This window comes from Emydura macquarii, unplaced genomic scaffold, assembly GCF_026122565.2.
Source record: "Emydura macquarii macquarii isolate MOO-44397 ecotype Brisbane River unplaced genomic scaffold, CSIRO-AGI_Emac_v2 contig_1253, whole genome shotgun sequence".
In the NCBI taxonomy this organism is placed as follows: Eukaryota; Metazoa; Chordata; order Testudines; family Chelidae; genus Emydura; species Emydura macquarii.
In genome coordinates, this window is record NW_027131390.1 from 63,819,952 (window position 1) to 63,846,202 (window position 26,251).

The 26,251-nt window shown below is 39.8% G+C and overlaps 1 protein-coding gene across 1 annotated transcript in view; it reads right to left on the minus strand.

The window, feature by feature from the left end:
• MFSD6 (major facilitator superfamily domain containing 6) overlaps nt 1-16,226 on the minus strand; it is a 40,223-nt gene extending 23,997 nt beyond the window's left edge. The window contains 3 exon segments of the mRNA XM_067549015.1: nt 12-1,577; nt 15,060-15,299; nt 16,184-16,226. Coding sequence (XP_067405116.1) covers nt 12-1,531 — 1,520 coding nt within the window. The 5' untranslated portion in view covers nt 1,532-1,577; nt 15,060-15,299; nt 16,184-16,226.
• Nucleotides 16,227-26,251: the final 10,025 nt, after the last annotated feature.

The window sequence follows — 26,251 nt, forward strand, 5'->3', positions numbered from 1 at the left end:
CATTTGCTTACCTGATATGACCAATCAGTTCAATCAACTTATGGCTAAAGAAGTAGGCAGTCAGCTCAGATACGTGACTCAGGACAGAACAGACTCCAAAGAGGGTAGTAGTGCCATTCAGGTCTTGCAAGTGCCAGTAGAGAAAGGTGAACACAAACCCATACCCAAACCCCATAAACCAAGCCACGAACAGCACCGACCCATACTGTATGCTGCAAAGCAGCTTTATCAAGTCCCAAAAACTGAACGACTGAGAATGGCTTGTGCTGCTGGGAGTGTCATCAGAGGATTCAGTGGAGGCATTTCGGTCCACCTGTGGGATCTCTACTTCCTTCCTCTTGTTCTCATCTTCTTTATAGTGGTTATAATGGAATCGGAACTGGGTGGCCACAATTAATGCCACTGTCATCAGGACACCAAAGACTATGAAAACAATCCTGTAGTTCTTGTACTCAGGAGCTTTACATCCCAGACCGTCAATGATCACTTCTATATGGGTATAGTCTATACCAATTCCCACCGACAGCATGGCCAGTCCCCAGCCTAGAGAGCCCCACATCCGCTGCAAGCCATAGCGGTCCCTGTGTTTGCCAAGATACTGAAGAGTCACAGTGTCCACAATGGTAACAGATGAGGCACTGAAAAACTCTCCTATAATGACAACCAAGAGGATGAGTAGAAAGATAGCTTCTACTTCTCGATGATCATAAACCAGAATGACACGGTCAGAAGATATTGGCTTTGTGGTGACAGCAGCTGGTGTTGTAGTGTGGGTCATATTTCCTGGCAGTCCTGGGCTTGTGGTGGTGTTCTTTGAAATAAAATTTGTATTGTTGTTATCCAAGGCAAGGTCTCTATCTCGGGTCTGAGCAGAAAATGGAAACCATTCCAAAGTTGGGGGACTGTTAGCTAACAGGTCCCGCTTCCCACGGCCTCTCTGTGATGTAGCACTAGCTGTAGTTAGTAGAGAAGAAATGGAGGCATTTTGCGGTGGCGACGTTAATAGGTGGCTGGCATTGGAGGGATGTGGTGCTGGAGGGAACTTTGGCACACATCTTAAGGTAGCTGGTCTAACAAACCCAATCCCCAAGTTAAATAAAACCCAACATAAAAGCGAAAATAGAAGGACAACTTTCCCTTTTTTAAAGCGATCTGCCACCACACCCCAAAAAGGAGCACTGCAGAACTCAATAAAGTACCTAATGCCCACCAGAAGTCCACTCTGACTGGGTGACATGCCCAGCTGCTTATAATACACTGGAAGCAATGGGTAAAGGGAGCCATATGCAGAATAAAAGAAAAAATAAAAGACTTTGGAGATCAGAAGATCATTGTTTATTTTGACACAGTGCCTTTCTAACCAGTCTAACTCCTCATCTGGGACAGTGGTGGTCTCCGTTGAAGGGGTTTCATTTTGGGGCTGGAGATCTTGCTCCTTGGAAATTCCATTGAAAGGATCAGCAAGCACATACTTTCTCTTCTGCTCTTCTTCATCATCGGTTAAAATGGCAACTTTATCATCTGCTGCCATAGCTCACCACAAGCATTTGATACTCTCCACAATGACTGCAGCTATCCTGTAGGGCACATAAAATAGACTACAGTTAAAGCACAACACAGAGAAAGAGGGGCACAATCCTGGAAGGTCAGTCACTGAGGAATATAAGAAAGAGAACCTCTTTCTATTACTTACATGCCCTGCCCCATAAATACAGAGGGAGCTGAGGAGAGAAAAACATTGTATTCGACCACTAATTCACTTTGATAATGATAGACAATACTGGCAATAATGAAAAAGTGGATTTAGTGACCAACACTGTCACTACTATAGCAACTTATCTTCCAGCAGCAGTTCTGTAACTCACTGCAATAACCATCCTTTACATATATTACAGGGGAGATTGCCAAAGGCACAAATAGAAGCTAGACAACTAACTGCAGTTTGTGCCTTTGAAATCTCCCCCTACAAATTATTTGCTTTCCTAAGAATCTAACTTCAGTATTTACAGTATTGCTTAAATAACCATAGGATAGGGAATGAGGTGACTCAGGGGATAAGTAATGAGATATGGAGCGTTTCTTCACCAGTCACATCCATTCCACCTGAAGGCTGATGGCCTATTCAAAATTATTTGATCTCCATTCGGGGGGTTCAATTTTCAGAAATGCCAAGCACCTACAACTTCAGTTGAAATCAGTGGGACTGTGGTTGTTCAGCACTTCTAGGAAACGAAAAGTAAGGTCCCCTACTTCCTAGTGGACAGGTACCTACATCATAAAAATCATCCTCACAATTTGGTTGGAAGCCTCAATACCAGGAGGCAAGGACTGAACAGACATGGGACTAAACTAATCTTTTATCCCTTCAAGTCAAGGTTCAGAAACACAGGAGGGACTGGAGAGAAAACTTATACTGCCACTGCAGACCCTGTATGTATTCTGTGGAGAAACTCAAGGTGCTCACAAAAGATCTTACTAATGGAGTCGGCCCTTTGTAATTTTCCTTACTGGGAATAAAACATTGATCTCCCACAGAGAAGTGAAGTCCATTATTTCTTGGCTACCAGGTTGGAGACATACTGCATTAGTTTGAGGTTTTACAGCATTAATATTTGTAAGCTTAACCTGGAAAAAAGTTTAGATTAGCAAACTACATAATGTAAATATGTTTCCATTCTAAATAAATATTTTAGTGCATTTTCTGGATAAGCCAAGACATGCTACAAAACAATTTAACTTAAATATTTAATGGAGACTCTCTTGCCTGAAGCAATATATTTTTGTCTTTTCACTCCTTTGCTCTCAGGATCAACTTACATTCGAAAGCAGAATTTAAGGGCTACATTTTAATTATAGAGGTTTCAAGCTCTTTTGGATTGCTGATTAACTGTTCCACTAAGTTTATTGGTGTCATAATATTTAAATTGTTAAATATGGAACATGTTTCTCCAGTTATTCCTTTAATATTCTGTAAGGAACTTAACTTCCTATTCTCAAAAAGCTGAGAAGCCCTCAGAAGATTCTAATCTCCTAATATTTTAGAGTCAAATCAGAAGCTCAGTTTTGCCTGCTTATAAATTCATTGTTGATTGAGATAAGGGGAGATATCCCCTTAAATAATCTGAATATAGTTCAGAATTTTCTCCCAAACATTAAGGGCAATAACTGAAAAAGCATGCAAGCCTAAAATATTTCTTTCCTGCCTAGTAGAAAAATACCTTTAACTATTTCAGTGGTGTTTATTAAGTTCTGTTCCATATTAATCCAATGCACATTAGGTTGTTTTAAATTTTCTTTAAGTACATCAGAAGCAGGAAGCCTGTCAAACAAATCAATAGGGCCACCACACAATCAAGGTGCTAAAGGAGCACTCAAGGAAGACAGTGCCATTATAGAGAAACTAAATGAATTCTTTGCATCAGTCTTCACTGAAGAGGATGTGAAGGCGATTCCCACATACGAAGCATTCTTTTTAGGTGACAAATCTGAGATAGATCGGCAGATTAAAGTCAAGGTTGATAAATTCAAAGTAATGCACACTGAAAAACAATCACATCTATACATAAAAAATTATGGAATCTAAATTAGCTGTTATTACTCAAGAGAGAGATCTTTGAGTCATTGTGGATAGTTCTCTGAAAACATATGTTCAATGTGCAGCAGCAGTCAAAAAGCTAAGAAAATGTTAGGAACTATTAGGAAAGAGATAGATTTTAAAAAACCCAGAAAATAAGACCACTTTCTAAATCCATGGTACACCCATACCTGGAAAATATATATTAGAAATGGAAATGGTACAGAGAAGAGCAACAAAAATTATTAGGGGTAGGGAACAGCTTCCATACAAGGAGAGATTAAAAAGACTGGGACTATTCAAAAGAGAAGAGTAGAATAAGGGGCGATATGATAGAGGTCTATAAAACCATGGATGGTGTGGTGAAAGTGAATAAAGAAGTACTATTTACCCCTTCGTGTAACACAAGAACCAGGGGTCACCCAATGGAATTAACAGGCAGCGTGTTTAAAATGAACAAAAGGAAGTACTTCTTCACACAACATACACTCAACGTATGGGACTCATTGCCATAGGATGGTCTGAATGCCAAAAGCATAGCAGAATTCAAAAAAGAATTAGGTAAGTTCCGGGAAGACAGGGCCATCAACGGCTATTAGCCAAGATGGTCAGGAATGCAACCCCACATGATCTAGGTATCCCTAAGCCTCTGATGTCCAGATGCTGGGACTGGATGGATAACTTGAGAATTGCCCTATTCTGTTAATTTCCTGTGAAACATCTGGCATTGGCCACTGTTGGAAGGCAGAATACTGGGTTAGATGGAGCATTGGTCTGATCCAGTACGGCCATTTTTATATTGGTGGAACGAGCAATGAATAGTTCTAAGAGCAGTGGCCCCATAATATAATTAAAATTTAGTCTGGAAAGCTCTTCCCTTTCTCTAGACTCCAGCATTGTGATTGTTTTTATGTGCAAGCATTTCTTATTACAAAGTTGTCTGTGATAATTTGCAATTTTTAAACAGGTACAAGTGTTGCCAATTCAGATGATTTTACCATGAATGTTGCAATACTTGGTGTTTTCTCCCAGTTGATGAATAATATTACCTGAGAATCTCTTTTTTTTTTTTTTTTTTTTTTTTTTTAATTGAAAAAAGTTCTAGCCCTCATGGTTGTACAGAAAAGTTTGAAAAGGAGATGTATCCTAAAGGCTCTAAAACCAGAAGATAAATAAAGAGAATGAAATGAGTCAGGTTTTTTTTTTAAGACTCAATTTTTAAGTCAATGTCATGATTTTGGGGGCCTGAATCATGATTTTTAAATATTTGGAATTGGCAGTACTGCAAATTGCAGAAGCTTACACTGATTTCTAATTAATTGATACACATTGTCATCAAATTTGAAAATCAGATTTCTTGCTCTTATTCACTAATATTACAAGATACTCACTTAAAACCTGTTTTTGGATTGTACATTATGTCTGGTAGGTTAAATAGTATTACTAATCAGTTTCATCAGAGCGCTGAAATGATTGTGGCAAGTTCTTTTGCACATTTACAGTGGATTTTTTTCTATTATTGCTCATTTTTTGTTTAAAAACTGACAAAACAAATCCTACTGATTACCAGGTTAGATCTGCCATTGAGTTCTTCAGTTTCTCTTTTAGGCCTTGCCTTGCTTTTGCAACTTGTGGATGGGAGATCCCACAGATATGTGGAACCCTGTTGACTTTAAAGGGAGTCAACTGCAGGACCATGGCCCTACCCTCTACCCTCACATTAACCTTATAAACCTATACAAGTATCTACATACTCATGTAATACTAGCTGCTAAGTGTTATTGTGTCAGTTTGGTTTCTCTTGATTATAGACAAGTTCTCTCCCACACGTCAAGATCAAGTGGCAAAACGTCTTGCAGTTTGACTTCTTTTGTTAGGTCAATAGAAGCCACCCTGATGCGGAGAAACCAGAATAATCTTAATTAAAAATAAACACTATATTCCTAATCTTACGCATGTGGATTCAAAACTATCTGCATAAAGAATAGTGTTGACTTAGCATAAAAATGCTTGGGTAGCAACCTACAAAGGATTTTTAAAGATAACAAACATAATTCTTAATTTGTCTTATTTTCAGTTTCCCTTTCCGATTGGAATAGGTTTCAGATTTCCTTGAGTATGTTAACTTTATTAGGTCTATGAATAGCTAATATATTACAGTTGCGAATTATTGTTGGGGTTTAAAAATATGCAGCTATTGGATCTTTTCTCCATATGTTTTTACATTTGCTATTGCATCCATTTTCTTCTAAATTTGTTATGTATGTGTAAGGTGATAAAGACACCTGTATTCTCACTGTATTTTGTCCATAAACATCTTAGTAAAATTTTATGGAAAAGTATTTAATGAAACAAAATTCTTTTAAAGCAAATATTTCATTGAATGCCATTAATAATGTGCTATATACCCTTCAGTAATTAATAGGGCACAATATCAGCATTAGTAGAAATTTCACGGGATTACTTTTCAGGTTTTGAGCAGAGGCAGTATTTCAGATGTGGTGTTAAATAAAAAAAAAAAAATTTAAAAAAAAAGGAAAGTGGAAATGAGCAACCTAACAAATAGGTTCATTTGAATTTCCAACAATGGTTCCAATGATGGCTTTCTAGCTTATTTTTAAAAAGGCAACATAACCGTGGCCATTGGGCAGCTATACAGTGAAATCAACCCAATCAGCAGCAAAAACATTTCTAATGTTCTGTATAATTTGAAGTGATAGGAATAGCCTATACCTTCCCGGGTTAGTTCAACAACATCATCATCATCATCATGCAGGTCAAATAAATAAACTTTCCAGAAGTTAAAGTGACAAAATCACTCATACAAACATAGAGGAGGACTATTTATGTAGGCCTCCAATATCTCCCAGACACTAAGTTTCATAACACCCCCTCTCAGTTCTGAAGTATTCTTTTTCCCATGTTACAGATGCACAAAGAGGAAGCCACCTGCAAAGTCACACAGGAAGTCTGTGGCTGTTGCAAGAATAGATGTACAGACTCAGTCTTCCCCTTCCTTTGAGACTATTTACGTAAGCATACATTGGTTTCCTTTTAACTATAAACTTATCCTCTCTCTCTCATTTGTGACTGTGTATCATTTCTTTTTAGATAAGAATTAGTAATCAGGTATATGCAGGAAAAGCTTTCACAAATAAATGATTCCTTCTGTTGTAAGTCAGTGTTCCTATTCTTCCACCTCTGCTGTATTTACTTAGGCTTTATTTCAAACATTCAAATCATCACCATTTTCCTCCTTTTGTGGCTGATTGTTTGACAAGAAATTATCAAAAGGATCATCTAACCTTAATAATGATCCTTCCACAATAACTGTTAAACGCAGCGAGAAAGGGGAGATATTACTTTGCTCTGAGAAACAAATAGAGATAAAGTGGGCATCGGGTGCTAGCTTTAATATCTAACATTATCCTCAGGAGAAAACCCCTGTGACTTGTTATAGTCAGTTTAGCTGGCTGGAGCCAGCTGTCACAGTATTTCCCACTATATGTTAACCAGATATCTTATGTAGATTCTTTTTATTCGTAACATTAAAAAATAAGTTTTAGGTCATCAAGTGAAGACAGTTGTTTTTTCTTCTCTTTTAAAGATTTTTTAAATAAAATTATCTGATCTGTTCCTAAGGACAGCTAGAAAAATCACAGTAAATATATTTAATGTTTTTGAGGCACTTCATACCATTTAGTTTTTCTGTTGCATACAGTGACATACAACACACACAAGCCTGTAACAGGCAGAATCTTCTGGAGGGGCCAAGCAGTGAATAGTAGGCTTTTAAACTCTTAAAGTCACACAAAGAAGGTTGCACAATTAAAGCAAAGTAGTTTCTCTTCACATTACTACAATAAAATCTCATTAAAGCATTTATTTCTATTTATTTTTAATTTCATAAAAGGTGCTTAGTCACACTGGCTATAGGCATTCTGACAGTTAAAAGAACACAATCATACAAGGAGCTGGAATAATACAAAGAGTCAATCTATTCTGGACAGCACAACCTGGCACTACAAATCAATCCCTATAATCAAAGGAAAGGATCAAGCACATCAAAGTTCAATTCTCCGCCTGCACTCAACCTTGCCAAAAACACGTGTTTTGCAGTGTGCCATGAAGTCAACAAATCTGATAGGGGAGTGAATTCCAGAATTGAGGGGGGCACCCCTACATAGAAAATGTCCTATCAATAACCAGATCTCATTTAAATCAAGGAGAACACAACTCAAGGACCTCCAAGGATCACAAGTGCAGCAGTCTAGCAGGGACACAGCAGCAGCCTCCCAGATAGTCAGGTCCCAGGCCACTTAGGGTATGTCTACACTGCAATTAAACACTCGCAGCTAGCCCATGTCAGCTGGCTCATGTCAACTGGCTCAAGCTCATGGGACTCAGAGCCATAAAACTGAAGTGTAGACGTTCAGACTGGGACAGGAGCCCAGACTCTGGGATCCTTTTCACCTTTCAGGGTTCCCAGACCTCGGGCTCCAGCCCAAGCATCTACACTGTAATTTTACAGTTCCATGAGCCAGAGTCAGCTGACAAAAGCCAGCCACAGGTGTTTAATTGCAGTGTAGACATACCCTTAGGGATTTATAGCCCAAAACCAGCACCTTAAATTCCACCTAGAAACCAACAGGTGATTAGGTTTAATAGCTTAGGGGAACTGCTAATACAGCATAAATATTTGATTTTAACAAAAAGTTGAGCGTGGTTAAGAATCAAAAAGCAATTTAATGGTAGATAGCCTCAAAGGGCTAAGCATATGAAGTGCAAAAGCCATAATGTGTTATACACACGGTGTAGCCACTTACAAAAGGACTTTGATCAGTTAAATATCTTCAAAAAATAGTGTGCACCAAATTATATTTACATATCACAGAAAACTAATAAATCTGAGAATCCAGAACAGGAAGCATTAACTAAAGCCTTCAAACCAAATGCAGCTGTAACAAAAAGAGCAGATTGGATTGCAGTCTGTATAGCGTTGATAAATCAGAGTAGCGTTTATCGGGAAGGCCTTCCGTGTCAAACTTACCAATATGGCATCAAGTTCCTGTTTAATCCTCTCAGATTTTCATTAAACTTGGCCAGTAGAGCAGGTTTGCAATAAATGAGAGAAATTTCACAAGAATCTTTCTATTAGCAGATTTTCAAGTGTTCAGTCACTCATTCCTCTAAAATAATACTTCACAAAATGTACCCAGTATCTTGCTAATCAGTGTTTAATTTAGAAATACCCCAGTGCTACAGTTGAAAATGTTAAGATATTTTGAAGGGAGAGGAAATAAAATGTGACTGCATTCTTTATTTTAAAATAAAGTTCATTTCTGTAAGCTAACAGTGGATTTTGGCAGATGCTGCCCCTCATTCCTATGCCAATTTAGAAATACGTTCTGCATCATATGGCATCATGACTTTATAATATATAACCCTCATCCTTCCCTTACTCCACATCCCCTTGTTTGAAATCATTTCTCCCTGTGCCATGCCAACCTGAGGGCCGTATCTATAGAGATGATGAACGTCCTCCTGCCAACTCCCACAGAAGTCAGTGAGAGCTGCACGAACCTCAGCACTTCTCAGAATTTGTTGGTTTTTTCTTTTAAATATTATAAGCCACTTGAGGAAGAGAACCTTTAATGTCTTATTTGCTAATAAGGCAGTAAAAGCACATCTATTTTGCTATACAGGTAAACACAACAAAAAAAGTATTTTGTTGTATGTTGTAGGATGAATGTACTATATGAAGGTTTTATTTATTTATTTTTAAATGGATCGTTATGTACCTAAGTTAACATACTTCTTAGAAAAATGTATACTTCTCAGCTTTCCTCTCACTCACACTCTAGACTTTAGTGGATTTTCTCCATTACATTATTATGGCATGGCATGGCATGTTTTGGTCCTAGTTAAAAGCCACAGGTTAAATTTGGCTTAAATTTAGGACTTATAAACACACTTTTATAAAAAAGGCAAGAATTTCTAAGAAACTGTTTACATTTCATTGGACATGGTTCATTTTTAGAGAAATAACATTCCTATGCGGTGTTTGCAACTCACTCAAAAATTACATTATGTTAACGCCAGAAAACCAAAAAGTGAAACAGACGGTCTAAGATGAATGAAGCACAAAAAGAAATATAGCATATACATGGTTCAAAGTAAATTAGTTTTTAAAAATAATATTTCAAGCATTAAGCACCTAAGACAGTATAAGTAAAGAAGATAAGGAGATATATACATTAAATTTTTTCAACCTGACAGTGTCTCTTTAGGGTTGCAAAACAACTTCCATTCCCCCCCCCCCCATTCACAACTATCTTCACTCTAAAATGCATCCCACCCTCCCTCACTCACTTCCATACACTCATAGCTCCATCAACAAACAAAAATAAATACAATGAAAATATTTTAACCTAATTTTCTATTCTTAGTCCTTGTGCAAATTGGAAGAGTGAATCCTTCGGGCATGAATGGGAAAGATTATGATTTAGCCATTTTTGAGTTAAGGGAAAATGGATGGAAAGCAATATCTTATTTCCATCGTAAAGAAAATTCTAATTTTTTTTTGACCAAGCTATTAGAAAAGCAGTTGACCTATGAAACTTGGCATGTAATGCCTATGAATGGCTATATCTATACTGAGAACGTTAAGGAAATCTCCCGCTTTCACCCCAGCACCTGTTTCTCTCCACCAGCACTAGCAACAATATAGACAACATGAGGTAATAACACCTGCAGGCCAATCTAGCACTCCCACCATCTAGCTGCTTGCCCCTAAATAGGCTTTCATCCTACAAAGCTCCTTCTCCCTTGCTCGCCCAAGACCGACAATCCCCAGCCCTCATGTGGTTCCTTGTCTGCTGTTGCTCCAGTGTGGCCATTCAACTCAGGGCTTGGGTAGAGTTGCTAACTCCACAGGGTCATTAATGCATATGGAAACTGCTTTTAGCAAGTAAACAATTCCCCCTTAAAACCAACCAGAGGTGTGAATCCCTACTATGTACCGATTCTAATTCATTTTGAGTTCTAAATGAGACTGAGTGTTGAGATGAATTAAAGTAATTAGAAGAGTGTCCAAGAAGAAGAGTGATCCCTTCATTTTAAACTCAACTCTTACAAATGCCTTGGTTGATTTGCTTGACATTTTTCAGAAAAATTCTACCCTGGCATTCTAGTCTATATAGGGTCTTATACTGTGTTCAGCACCAAAATAAAACCAACTCGATTACATTTCTGATAGATTAGACTTGGCAAGATTGGGTGGCAGGGGCAAGATTGAGCTTGTAACAGAAGGCTTGTTGAACCCTTAAACATGGAGAGACTAGTATCTCCATAATATTTTTCTTAACACACATTCAAATAAACATTCATATGAAATAAAGATAAAAATATAAACACTATGCAATGTTGATTTATCAAAGAAATTAAAAGACTCCTGTCAAGAACCAAGGGCAGTTAATTTCCTATTCACGTTCACTGTTTAACTTCTACACATTAAACTAGAGTTCTACTGTTTATATTTATGTATCATTTTTCCTATTATTAGATTGCTGTCTGCAAATTCATTTGTGTCTGTGCTTACAAGTTGTGCACTACTATCTTAACAGTTCCTAAATATTTGTTGCTAGTCATTAGAGCCAATAAACTGTGCATGAACCTATGTAATGCATTCAGAAGTGGTGTTTCTGCTCCTAGTGTTGAGCTATAGAGGTAACAAACAATATGTAACATAACTTCCCTCCACAAACATCCTGACAAAACGATGTTTCAAACAATGGATGAGGGAAAGAATATTAGCAATTGCAAAATTATGGGTTAAATTGTGGTTCCACTAAATACATTCGATATTTTGCCATTAAAACACAAGAAGAAAATAGATGAATCCTGCAAAGACTTACTCACAAGTAGCCCCATAATGACTGCAATGGGACTAAATCCTTTAACAAATTACATGTGCAAGTCTTCATTGGATTGAGCTCTATATCTATATTATGTTTTGTTGTTTTAACATTACAAACAAAAACAGATGTGCAGGACTTTCATTTAACCTTTAGGAGCATACCCATCAGAACTTCATTGTTTTGGCATCAGTTTGCATTCCAAAGCACTGCTATAAAGTACAGTCAGGCCCACAGTATTGTATTATCAGAATTTCAAAAGCCACCTCCCTATCCTCTTTTAAATCCATTTTTAAAAGGTGGCTTTGGTATGCCGCTTACAAATCATCAGCACTGGTTACACTGGTGACCACCTGAAACTTCCAAGACCTCTGTGACTACTTAATTATGCACTCTGCTCTTGCCTCATTCTCCCTCCTGCTCCACTTCTCTGTTGATTCACCTGTTTAGTATTTAGAGAATAGGTGACTGTTAGCCCTCTGGATCAGGGGCTGCCTCTGTGTTATTTATTTGTCCAAAACCCCTAACCCCTTTGTGGGGATTAAGGCAATATAACAAAGAAATAACAGTAAATTCTCCCCTGCCTAGCATCTTGTGTATTTATTTACACCTGAGAAAAGTGGATGTAAAATGCTACCCTTCTGGTTTGGTGACATTTTACACTCACTTTGCCCATGTAAATGACTACACAAGATGCAAGGCAGTGGGCAGACCCTGCATTTATTATACATAGACTAAACTACATTCAGAAGAGGCTGATATTGCCAACAGACACAGCCTTATCAGCTCCTCTGGTAAATTTACTGACACGGTCTGCTTAATTAGGAAATATTTATTTTGTTGCAGTAGTTTAAAATAAGGATAAACACCATGATAGTTTATTCAGCTATAATATGAATTTTTACTACTGGAATTGTCTCCGTTCACTTATATAAGAGTATTGTTTTGGCCCAACTGAAAATGGAAGAGTTTTTGCTAAGCAGTTTAAACCCAAGATTGGACCCATTTTAATAGCTTATATAACCTGATAGTGAAAATCATATGGATTTTAAATATTTAGTTTTTATTTTTAAAAGCTTACCAGCAGCTACAGCATATGAGGTGCAACTCAAAAATAGGTCTTAAATGCTAAACATGTCAGCAAACAAACACTATTCACAGATATATATTAAACTCCTTTTGTGAGGTAAGCTCATATGTTACATACATCCATAGCTATGTTGATAAATGCAACAAGAGTATAAACAAAGTAGTAAATAAAAAGCTCCTAATGAACTAACCACGTTGCCAGTAAGATCTTAATGTTTTTTTGAATATACAAAATTTGAATATCTGCCAGAGGAAGTGTCATGTCTAGACACCCCAGCACAAGATAAAAAGTGACAATGCCTCTAAAGATGTTTTAGAGGAAACTTGGTATTTGGTCAGTGCCTCCAGTGAAATGTGATTAGCATAGTACATTTCATGAAATCTGGATGGGCAGCTGGGATGCACTAGTTAATTTGGCATGGAATGACAATCACACAGACTGTGGTTAGGCCTCTCCCATAACACTGAATACTGTGTTGCTGCAATTTCTAGAGAATGAGGTTAGCATCCTATGGAGGTTATAGTCTAACCACAGCAGATGCCAAAGATTTGAACTGAGAGGGAAGATTGAGGAGAATGTTTGGTCACACAACCAAAAAGAAGCATGTGCCAATCCATCCAAAACATTCATGCTCTTATAAAAGGACCTGAGAAAGTTGATTAAATGGAAACATGTTTGTCAATCAGAAAGGTCAAAGATACTTGAAGAACAAATCTCAAAGATATGAGGAAAGCACTGAGAGAGGATTCAACCTGAGGAGAATACCTAAACATCTCCCAACTACAGTGTAGGGGAGCAAATACTGGAGAAATAGGGAGGAAAATAAAGACAGTCTTCAAAGTAGACAGGAGGCATTGCAGGTTAAGGGTGGGGGGGGAGAAGTGAAGGCTGCAGCAGGTGGGAGAGAAGCTTGGCTAGAATGAGGATTATCACATTATTAATACTTAAGATAGAAAGAACATATGACTGATCTCCACATATGGGAAGAGCAGGCTGGAAGACTGGTGTGTGGTCAGAAAAAGGAAGCAAAGCAAGTCCCCATTATCACAGTGGGAAACACCCTCAGAGTAATTCCCATAACTGCTAAATCCTCCTGAACTAATAGTAAGAATTCTGCCCCTATCTCATCCCCACATATACACACATACCACTGAAAAAACACTTCAATCCCCCCTCCTCTTCCCCCCCAGTTACCCAATCCCTATATCGGAATACTGTCACCCCCTCTTCATTTCCAAACCCTCTTCCTTCCATCCAAGGGCCCTGACCCATCCCCCTGATGTCAAAAACCTCTCATCCCACCACTGCGACCCTCAGAGAAGGGAAATGGAATGGAGCTTTAAGACTCGGGACTAGTTCTCAGGAGAGAAGAGTTCTATTGCTAGCTCAGCCAAAGTCATCCTGAGTGACCTTGGGCAAGTCATTTACTCTCTCTCAAAGCTTTATTTTCTCCATCTGTAAAAATGGGAACACAATCCTACCTCACAGGGGGTTGTGAGGATACACATATTAACGTTGGTGATGAGCACAATTAATGCATATATTAATGTTGGTGATGAGCACAGAAAAGCCTGCTAGCAATATCATTTGGTCCTAGCAGTTATGCCTGATCCTCCCCTTCTTCCAGTTTCAATAATCTGAAGGGCCACACGCTCATCGCAGGTTATTTTCAAGGCCTGCTCCTTGTGATAAAGGCTTTTCACTATGTTCCTAAGAGACACGTACATCTCACTTCCTTTTGTTATGTAATTCATTCAGTTTAGGATCTCGCTCATCCAAACGGACCGAGCGCGGGAGCGGTGCCGAGATGACATCTGTTGTATGTAAACAGCGTGACAACAGCTGGCCGTGGAGGAGTTTTTCATGCCGACATACAGGTGCATGTCAGCGGGAGCGATGGCTCCTCCGCACGCAACCCGGCATCCTGCTCTGCAGCGCCTTTGTTTGCACTGGCAGGAGTTACGTTTGCGGAAGTCCCTGCCCGAGCGGTGCCGCCGGTGCGGCAGCTTCCCTGCACCTCGCAAAACAAACGCTCGCCGGCCCGCATTACTCACCCTCGCCTCCCTGCAGCGCGCACCGAGGGGGACAGCGGCAGCGCGCGAAGCCCCGCGTCTCGCGCCAGGGAGTGGATGTACTGGGGGCGGGGCGGGGTTAAATCCAGATTAAAAACAAACAAACCAACAAACCCACCCTATGAAATAAAGCAACAGCAGCTGCCGGTACAAGTCGCAGAGCCGATGGGGTCGCGCCAGGAGCAAGTCACTGCCTGCGCCTCGGCATCTCCATCCCCCCCCCGAGCTCCCCGCTGCCGGCCCAGGGCATCCCCTGCCCTGCCCTTCCCTGCCGGCCCCCTGGGAACCACCCCCGCGGCCAGCCCAGGGCCTTCGCTTCTCAGCCAGCGGCAGGGGCAGCAAGCCGGGGCAGGATTTCCCCAGAGTGCGTGTGGGAGGAAGGCGGCGGGCCGGGCAATGTGACTCACCTCTTGGCGGGAGGAGGCTGGGGGAGGGCGCTGACTGAGTCGGAGGGTCCCTCACAGCCGCTTCCTTCTCGTGGCCGCTCCCGGAGCGCGCTGCTGCTGCTGCGGGTGGGGGCCGCGCACCATCCCCTGCCGGCTGCCTCCTCTGCGCACTGGAGCTGCTGGGAGGGACGCGCGGCTCCGGGCTCTGCAGAGTCCGACCCGACCTCCAGCGTCTGCTGAGCTGCACGGTGCCGGCTGGAGCTACAAGCGCGGAGGGAAGGGCCAGGAGTCAGCAAGGGCTCCGCCTCCCCTGGCGCTCCGCATGACAGAGGGCAGCCCCGGCACTGCACGGCAGGGCGCCCTCCCGCGGTGTGGGCTGGGCACGGCGCGTCCCGGGAGACCCCCACCTTAACCTTGCCCCGCCCCGCCCCGCCCCGGCGGTGTCAGTAAGAGCCACGGATCACCGACCCCCCCTGATCTTCACACTCCCGCTATCCACTCCCTCATCCTCTGGTGCCGATACTTCCTGTGGTAACTATCCTCCCTCATTACCCCATATCCACATCTTGTTTGATCTCCGCCCCATCATCCGATACTCCCTGTGATATCCACCCTTTGGTCACCCAGTACCAGCATCCCATGTGATATCCACCTCTGGTTAACCATTACTGACACCCTAAGTGATATATGCCTCATATCACCCAGTGCCAGCACCCTATATGATATCAAAGCACAATTATCCAGTACCAACACACCACGCTGTATCCACCACCGATCACTCCATACCATTACTCCATGTGATATCTGCTCCAATCACCCAATACCAATACCCCTCATGATATTCACCCTCAATCACTTACTACTAATAACCTGGGTGATATCTGCCACTGGTCACTCAATACCAACAACCATGTAGGGTGGTGACCAGATAGCAAGTGTGAAAAACCCAGATGCCTTTTTTTTGAGGGTGGGAGAGGGGCAGGGGTATAGCTGCTTATACAAGACAAAGCCCCTAATATTGGGGTGGCCCCAGGATATCTGGTCATCCTAAACCCATGTGATATCTGCCACTGATCTCATCACATATCAACACTCTGTGATCTTCTCCACAAATTAACTAGTATTCATGCCGGTATGATACTCACCACAGATTAGCCAGTACCCAATGCACTCCATACTGGCTGAACTAATCGGCTAGTTCCCTGGGGCTGCACCCTATGTAATATCCAACCACTAATCAATGGATAACAGCATCTGTCCAAAATCTGCCACTAATCAGTACTGGGAACTCTGTAATATGTTCCACAAATCAGTCAGTAGTGACATCCAGATAGTATTAATCACCAATTAGCCAGTACTGGCACAAACACACATTTTCTACTACAAATCACCCATGACTGCCAGTATGCAATATTCAGCAAAAATTGACCAGGGTTGGCACCTACATTATGCTTTTGACAGTAAAGGAAATAAGAGCTTCAGGACAAATGTTTACTTTCACTATCATTTATGGTTAAACTAACCATCTGCTAGTCTTGGCCATACCTTTTATACGGCAACAGTTATCCTGACTCTCCAACCTCCATAGAGTGTTTCTGGGTATTCAGTCTATAGGATTTTGGTTCTATCTGTACCTGATACAACCTGTGTTAGCTAGTCTTGGCTACAAGTCTGACCTAATAAAATAATTATCTCTGCCTAGAGGTTGCTGCTCTCTACCAGTAGGTATACAAATAAGAAAACAATAAAATGCTATGAAGTTATAAGAAAGATACTGGGGCGATCAGGAAATATTAAGACAGTTATTTTTAAGGGGCAACAATATGCATTTACACCACTTTAACTGTCAAAAAAGGAAGAGCTTTTGGCAAAAGTTCAGTCTGATCTTACCTGAGTTATTCTTGGATGTCACAATTAGTCACCATGGAAGCGGGCTGTCACAAACAGTTGATTATATCATTGCATGAATCAACCAAGCTTGGATGGCGTGGATGATTAGAAAAGGCAAATTTTCCATGCACAAAAATGATAGGGAAAGAAATGCCATGTGTGCGTGTGTGTGGCCTTTTAGGTTAAAGATAAGCTCTTGGAATGTTTTAGAAAGCCTAAAACATTCAGATGGCCCTTACTTCTACAGCATTTCCTACTGTTTGGGAGTAACACCAACTACATGCTACAATGTGTAATTTTGTTTTACGTAGTATTGTTACAGGCATACATACAGTAAAAGCAAAGAGAGAAGAGTTAAGAAACATGGGAATGGAAGAAACACTAGTTCTTTAGATGAGATCCGAAAATAGTATGAAAGTCAACGGGGCAAAGAGATATAGGGAATCTGTTCCAGATGGCTCCAAGAAGACTGTGGCAAGACTGTGGAATGCTAGAAAAGTTATCAGTGCTAGCTGAAAGGAAAGAAACAAACAATCAGGAAGAAGATAGAATTCATAGGCAGGACCGAGGGATAACATCCTGAATGGAACAGGAAGTTAGTGAAACTAAGGATGGAGCTGGTGTGGTTGTACTATGTACATGACGGCTAGAACTTGGGGAGGTTTCTGAGAAGGGAGTGGCAGTACTGGAAGCAAAGGGAGGTGAGGGACTAGATGAGGATTTCAGCAGAGATAGGCAAATCAATAGCATACATAATGTTGTGGTGTTAATTAAAAGCAGGTTTCCAAGCCACTGCCAGGGGATGTAGGAGGAAAATATCATCTAAGTCAAGGATGATGACAAGATTACAGACAAATAACATGAATAGGAGATCATCAGGCAAATGAGAAGTATTAAGGAAGGACGAAGAAAGGAAATGAAGTTGTGCTTTCCCAAGAAAAACATTCCTTTCTTTGAGACATTTAGCTTAAGGAAGGAAGTTGATAGAAAGCCACACTTTTACTGTCAGAGCAGGCAGAGAGGGTGGAATCATTTAATGTTTCAAAACCATATGTATAATGGAGTATCCTCATTGTAAAAATGGTAACTAGGGTTATTGGTAAAAATAAGAAGTTAAAGAGAGAACTAATAATAAGGATATGTCTTTACTGCAGTTAGCTCAGATGATTCGCACCTTGGGTTAGCCTAGCCCATGCGAGCAGCCACTCTGCAAAGTCCTACCCAAGTTATTGGGCTTCTGGGGATACAGCCAATGGTTCTTCGTGCTGCAGTAAACTGAGCCATTCTATAATTCCCAGTGAACTGTGGGAGAATTTGTCTGTCCTGGATACAGGGGGAATTGTGGGAACACACTGGAGGATTATCAAAATTTAAGTGATATAGTCTGAGTCCTGAGTGCAAATTGGGTGGGTTACCAGTCTGAATGAAAACAGAACCTGGGCTCTAACCTACATCCCAGCTAGCCTGGGCTGGGTTGCAAGCACCACTAAACTCAGGTGAGAGGTTTGTGTGTGTGGATGGGAGGAGGTTTGAGACAACACCAGGTAATGGTGCTGGCTACCTCTGCAGTGAAGACATACCCTCTAAAGGGCAAAGGGCCAAAACTTGACCTCCAAAAGGAGATGTCTTGACACAGTGGAGGACTCAACATCTGTCTACAGGGAAGATTTTCAAAGGTCCAAATAGAGATAGGCGAAGCAATATAAGATGAGAGTAGGAGCATGGGACTCACACAGCCTCACAGGTTTCACAAGACAGTTATAAACTCTGACAACATTAACATTCAGCAGCAACAAAAAGACTGATAATTATTTTAAACAAAGGAGGTGCCATATGCTTTAAAATGCTCTGTCTTACAGTCTGCCAGGGCTGCATATATTTGTCAGGCCAATACAAATGTTTTCAGGACCAATAAGCATTTATAGTCAGTGGTCCTGGGTCACAAAGAAAAAATTGATCTTTGCAGTCTCAGACTCCATTGGCTGAAGCTGTCAGATCAAGTTCAATTAGCTCAGTACTGTAAACACAGGAAGCCTCACCAAGTGGTAGAAATAGAATGCTAATACGCTGCCACGTCTTGCAGACTTGGCTATATCCTTCCTTAGAGCAATAGTTTTGAATAGGTGTACTTAACCATCCCTCCCTTTTATGGCTTGTTTTTGACATCTATGGAATATTTCTTAAAAGATATATTCTCCACTCTGTGAATGGAGGAATTTAGGCAAACTGTATGACATCTGTTAGCAAGAGTGAATATAGAGGTGTGCCATATCCTGTGATGGGAATGTGGAATTAAAGATGAGGAACACTGAGTGTTGATGTTAATCAGCAGGTAGTTATTTATACTGATTTATTTTCCTGTATATAAAAAATGTTTCTTAGTAAATCTATAAAGCATCCCTAAGGGCCTGTACCAATACTGACTGAATTTGGTGATGATTTTCATTGACTTCAGTGACAGTTAGATTGAGCCCTACATGAGTAGTCCTGTTGACTTCAGTGAGTAAGGACTACTTACATAAGGAAAGGTTGCAGGATTGGGCAATATTACACACAAGGATGTGGATTGAATCATGGCCCATGTTTGAAAATCCTCATCAAGAGTACAGATCCCTCCATTCGTTCAGACGTGGAATTGAGTATTAGCAAGCACTGAGAGGATTTGTTGGTCATCACAGCACTGAAAATAAACTGTACTATTTCTCCAGTAACACCAGGAAAGCTATGTATGTAGAACCAAAGGAATGTTCTAAAAAGAGAGTATGTGGTTACAAATTATTTCATTTGCAGTATTTTTAAGGAAAACTCTAAAGTAACATACACGGTATTCTCATCACTGTTATTGAAATGGGTATTGGTCTGAGCCAAAGCACACTGAAATCAGTGGCAAGATTCCCATTTACTTCAATGGGCTGTGGGTCAGGCCCTAAATCACTACAAAATTTAGTATCTGGAATATAATAAACAAAAAACAACAACCCAACAGGAAGCCCCTGTTTTGTCAGAATATGCAGCGTAAGACTGAGAAGCTCCCACTTGAAACCACTGGAAATCAGAGCATTTCAAAGTAGCTGTAAAGTTCTTACATATATAAATGTTTTATTAATTTTAGCAGTGCTTGAACAACCTGTGAAATTAACCATTTTTTAATTTATAAAAATGTCCATTGCTTAAAACAACTTTGACATTTTCATTGCTATAAATTTGGAACTGAATTCTCTCAGTCCTGCTGCACATTGAAGGCTGGATATCCTGCTGGGAAATACAATGCTGTATTGTTATAATTGTAATGTTAGCCTTCAATGATGGTGTACTTATTAATCAGAATCATAGGGTAGGGCAATACTGTATTTTGGTTGATTTCTGGAGATGTGCCTATCTTGACTTACAGAGATTTAAATTATCCTACTATTTTCCCAGTTATACCACTAAGTAAAAGAACATTAGCTGTGTTGAACACCTCTGTTACCCAGTAGCCCATAAATAGCTATGTATGCTTCACAGTTTAAAAATCCCCAATACATAGTCACCAAATGCAGATATTAAAACAGTGATAGTATTTTTAAAAAGAAACTGCTATTGATCCTGCAGTATGTGCCTGCCTGGAACACCTCACTATGCTAAAAGATGTGGCTCCAGATGAGAATGGCTCAGTGAGGTCTGCTGACTCATTGAGGCAGGTGACTTGTTACCTCATCTAGCTAGAATAGAGGTGGGGGGAAAATTTAAACATAAACCATAAGTCATGAATAACACTTGCTATGGAAAAAATATTGGCTGTTATATACTTGAAATAGGCACACTACACTTTCTATACTTTGCTTTTGCCATTATTTTTCAAGATAGCTGAGAGACATCTAGTGGACAGGACTCTTACTTAAACAGCTTAATTTCCCTTGTAAGTGTGTTCTTTGAAGACAAAAATTCTCAGTCAATACAGTATAATCTATTTTCATATAGTGGCTCCAATACTGAGTCACCAAAGCCCTTCCTATGTCAGTCAAACAAGAAAGAAAGATTCAAGGAGTGATTTGTGCTATTATGGCTGCTCCAAAGAACACTGGTGTCAAAGCAAAGACTCCCATTTCAACCAGTCCCTTAGTGTGTTCTACATAAAATGTAGATAATTGTATCACTAGTTCCAGTAACTCCTATGTGACTTGATCTGATTATATACACAAGGGATTCAGCAAACTGATGATATCAAGAAGGCAGAGGTGTTTAATGCATATTGTGTTTCAGTCCTCATTAAATAGCTTAATGGTGACCAGATACTCAACACAATTAATATTAATATTAACAACAAAAGGGAAGGAGAACAAGCCAAAAACAGGGAAAAAACAAGTTAAAGAATATTTAAATAAGTTAGCTGTATTCAAATCAGCAGAGCCTAATGAAAATCATCCTAGGGTACTTAGGGAACTTACTGAAGGAATCTTGGAACTGTTGGCAATTATCTTTGAATACTCATGGAGGATGGATGAGGTTCCAGAGGACTGGAGAAGGGCAAACATAGTCCCTATATCTAAAAAGGGGAACAAAGAGGATGTGGGGAATTATACAGCACTCACCCTAACTCCAACACCCGGAAAGATACTGGAATAAATGATTGAACTATCAATCTGTAAAGACCTACAGGATAATAGTGCTATAAGGAATAGACAGCATGGATTTGTCAAGAATAAATTATGCTAAACCAACCTAATTTTCTTCTTTGACAGGGTTACTGGCTTAGTAGGTTGGTGGGGGGTAAGGGGGGAGCAACAGACATGATATATCTTGATTTTAATAAGGCTTTTGACAGTCCCATATGACATTCTTATAACCAAACCAGAGAAATGTGGTCTAGATGAAATGACTACAAAGTGGGTGCATAAGTGGTTGAAGGATCGAAGATGTAGTTCAAAGAGTGATTGTCAATGATTCACTGTTAAATTGAAGGGGATTTATGTAGCGGGGTCAGTCCTGGGTTCAGTTCTATTCAATATTTTCATTAATGACTTGGATAATATAGTGGAGAGTATGCTCATAAAATTTGCAGATATCACTAAGGTGGAAGGAATTGCAAGCATTTTGGAGGACGGGTTTTAAGTTCAAAAGAACACTGACAAATTGGAGAATTGGTTGGAAATTGACAAAATGAAATTCAGTACAGACAAGTACAAAGTACTTTACTTAGGAAGGAAAAGTCAAATGCAGAACTACAAATTGGGGGAAAAATGGCTACGAAGTACTACTAGTGAAGAGGATCTGGGTGTGAGAGTGGATAATAAATTAAATATGAGTCAACAATGTAACACAGGTGTGAAAAAGGCCAATATCATTCTGAGATGTATTAACAGAAGTGTTGTATGTAAGACATGGGAGGTAATTGTCCTGCTCTACTCATTGCTGGTGAGGCTTCAGCTGGAGTACTGTGTCTAATTCTGGGTGCCAGACTTTAGGAAAAATATGGTCAAATTGTAGAGAGTCAAGGGGATAGCCACAAAATTGTTAAAAGATTTAGAAAACCTGACCTATGAAGAAAGGCTTAAAAAAAATGAGCATGTTTAGACTTGAGAAAAGAAGATTGTGAGGGGACATGTCGACAGTGTTCAAATATGTTAAGGGCTGTTATAAAGAGAGAGGACAGGGTACAATTGTTCTCTATGTCCACTGGAGTTAGGACAAGAAGTAATGAGCTTAATCTGCAGCAAAGGAGATTTAAGTTAAGTAATAAAAACATTCTAACGGTAAGGGTATTTAAGCTCTGGAATAGACTTCCAAGGGAGGTTGTGGAATCCCCATCACTGGAGGTTTTAAGAACGGGTTGGACAAATGCCTGCCAGGGATGGTCTATGTTTACTAGGTCCTGCCTCAGCGCAGGGGGCTGGACCTGATGACTTTCTGAGGTCCCTTTCAATCCTATATTTTCACAATTCTACAAAACATTACTTATCCCTTGCTGTAAGTAGCACTGTAAGTAGGATTCTTATAACTCATATTCAAAGAGTGTTCTACACAGCACACAAAACCTGCAGTTTCCAGTGTCAATCTGGAGGGTATTCAAGACATTGCAAGAAATAAGGAAAAAATGTCTGGAACTGGAAGAGAGTTTCTTATTAATATAGTGATAAATAAAAAAAGCAAACACTAATTAAGAAAAGAGAAGGGTATGATGTCAGAGGATATGAGTGCAAGGACTGATGCTTATTACACTAATCGTAGTACTCTCAGTGTTTCCTTGTGCTCCTATTTTGCCTGTTGTATCCAACTGTTGTTTTTTGCTGTATACTTCGATTGTACACTCCTCAGGGCAGGGCTCTTCCATTATGTGTGTATACAGTATTTAGCCACAAAGGGCCTTGATTCCTGTTTGGGGCCTAGAGATGCCACTACAGTACAAGTATTAAATAATAAGAATAAGGGTACATCTATACTGATGGTGGCAAAATCGCTGCCGTCAGATCAACTTATCTGGATCGACTGAGTGGTCAGTGAAGACCCGCTCAGTTGATCCAGAAGTCGATGCTGTTAATCAACCCCCTCAAGTGGCATAGCGCTGCGTCGACGGGAATGCAGTTCCTGTCGGCGCAGTGCAGTGAAGATGGAGCGCAGAAGAGAAGCACAACAGTCGACGGAGTTACGCAAGCTACTCTGTGTAACTTGCGTAACTCCCGTCGACTGCCGCCGAATCACCGGGTAAATGTAAACCAAGCCTAAGAGAGAGTTTTGAAAACCAAGAGAATATTTTTGAAGTGGTTTCAAAGAGAATTAGGAAGATAATGAAGGGGACAGAGGAGTGGGGATTATAGACTCCAACTACTCAGATAAATAATTCAAGATAACTACTGAATACAATAGGTATAATAATTCATGTACCTGGCATTGCTGTGTATTAGTTTATTAACTTACAAGTTATCACATTATATTATTAATGAAAAAGATCAAAATATTCACAGTAGCAAATTTAATGGCTCAAATGCCTCAGGGGCTTATATGTCAAGATCCTGGATACCAAATCAATTTCTTGAAAAGTATAATTCCCCATATTTTGATGTCACAGGTGGAGAGAGAAAATCTTAAATAAAAGGAAGTTGAGCACTGCCAAGAACTAATGAAATGGCACAGCAGGAAATAATATTTACCAACAAAGACTTCTGCTGTCAGGGAGTTAGTGCGTCCCACAAAGCAGATGGCCCTTGGCTATTGACATTAAGGATCTGCAAAGAGAGAAAATGTACATATTTTGAAGACATCAGGTATCTCCCTTTAAAATTTACCAGTGGAGATACCCTGGTGTGGAACAGGAATATTATGAATGTTTATATTTCAAAAAATCAAGTTCACAGATCAAATATAGTACTTTGTTCCAAATTACAGAGGAAGTTATCTTTCATATTACCTATGGAACAATCTTCCATTCTAAGTAGCCTAGAAGGAGTTCAAGACCATGATTTTGTGTGTTCAGAATTTCTATATTACATATTTAGCATGAAAATGAATTAGTCATTTAAAAATAAACTCATTGGACAAGAGAAAGTAAATTTTATTTGGGGAAAATATTACTACATTGCTACAAATTGGAAGTATGTGAATATAATAAATACACTGATATTATGCAATCTGTACTATAAGCATATGGCCAGATTTTCAAACAAATTAGAAATGCAAGTGCATGCCTAACTAATGCACACAAATCAGGTAATTGTGCATGTAAATTTTGAATGTGCAGTTACTCTAGCCATTTGACAATTTAATCCATAATGCAATTACTGTGTTTCCAAGAGCAAAACCAAGACGTTGATACCAATAAGAGAAAAATCCTGGCAGAGAACTAAAAAACAGTCATATGATGAATAAGCAGGTTTCTGCTGTTTACATTCTCACACATGAACAACACAGGAGTCAAAAGCAATGTCAAATACAGCTGAGTGGAATTAAAATGATAATTCCCTACTAACAAGGCAATCAGATAACTCGGCACTACCACTACCCTTGGTGTGCCTACTCTATGGATAAGCAAAGGATTCCCTTTTTCAGGCTTTTAATCTGGCACCTTTACAAGCATTAAACTCATTTGGTAAAGGGGAAAAAAAAAGTAATACGTAAAAACAAATACTAGCTACGGATATATGCCTTTCTGCACTTTTACATGTCACTGTGCGAACAGTAACACAGGAGCTACTGTGTATGTAAAAACATTAAGGCCCTGAACCTGCAACGAGCTCCACTGACTTCAGAGGGGCTTCGCATGGGTGCAAGGGTCTGCCCATAAGGAATTCTTTGCAGGCTAAGGGCCTAAGATGACATTTTCTATTATTTATGCTTTATGGGTGAAATTCACTGCAGTACTAGGTCTATATTGGGACTTAAGACATGCATAAGCTTTGTGCTGGCTCTCTACACAGGGAGGAATGTTACCCTGTGAGAAATTAATTATACATTGAAACAGCATCTATATATATGTGTGATAGTCCCTCCATCTTGGTTGACACCAGGAACCTCCAGAGTCAAAAAGCACCAGCCTCTATAGCTTGAGTTAAAAAGTCAGGATCTGCAATTGAACACTGTAACAGACTCACTTCCTGTGAGCATTGGGCATAGAGGGAGACACATACACACACTGACCCAGTAGGTTTCACATGTAACCTGGCTTGTTTTACACTGGCTAATATATATTGTTTAAAAATAGTAACAATAATAAACCTATCATTTTTATATATTAAAATATGAGATCAATTACACTGCACAGAGATGAGAAGACCCTGAAATAATTGTACTCATTTAAATGGTTTTTGTATTGCAAAACATATTTAGAAGTGAATTTGGATGTCTGAATATTTGTTTCGTTTATGTTTTTGTTAATGGGAAATATACTTTCAGACCAGAGTGGGCACTAGATTGTAGTGTTTCTAGAAGACTCGGAGTGCATAACAACCCCTCTCTGTATTTCCAGAGCGTGGAAGACCCTGCCGTGTAAGTTCCAAAAGGTCTAAACTTGGCTTAATAAATTTACCTTTCAAGAAAACAAGCCTCATTCTTGAAGAGGTAACGTAGTAAGAATGACATATTTCACATTCAACAGTTGTTTGGTGTATCTCTTTAGTATATTGGTTTTGGTTTTTGTTTGCACCATTCAGGATATGTTTGGTAGCTGATCATATTTCATGACCGGTGTGTGAGGGCTGGGAACAACTGATGAGTAAGGGAAGGAAGCCAGTGGGCCAGGCCTTTGGCCGTTTCTACACCCATTAGTTTCAGGGGCTGGTGAGGGAACTAATCATCTTGTAGGAGGCACTTAGCACCTCTTGCATATGCCCCAGAAGTGACCTGTACCCTAA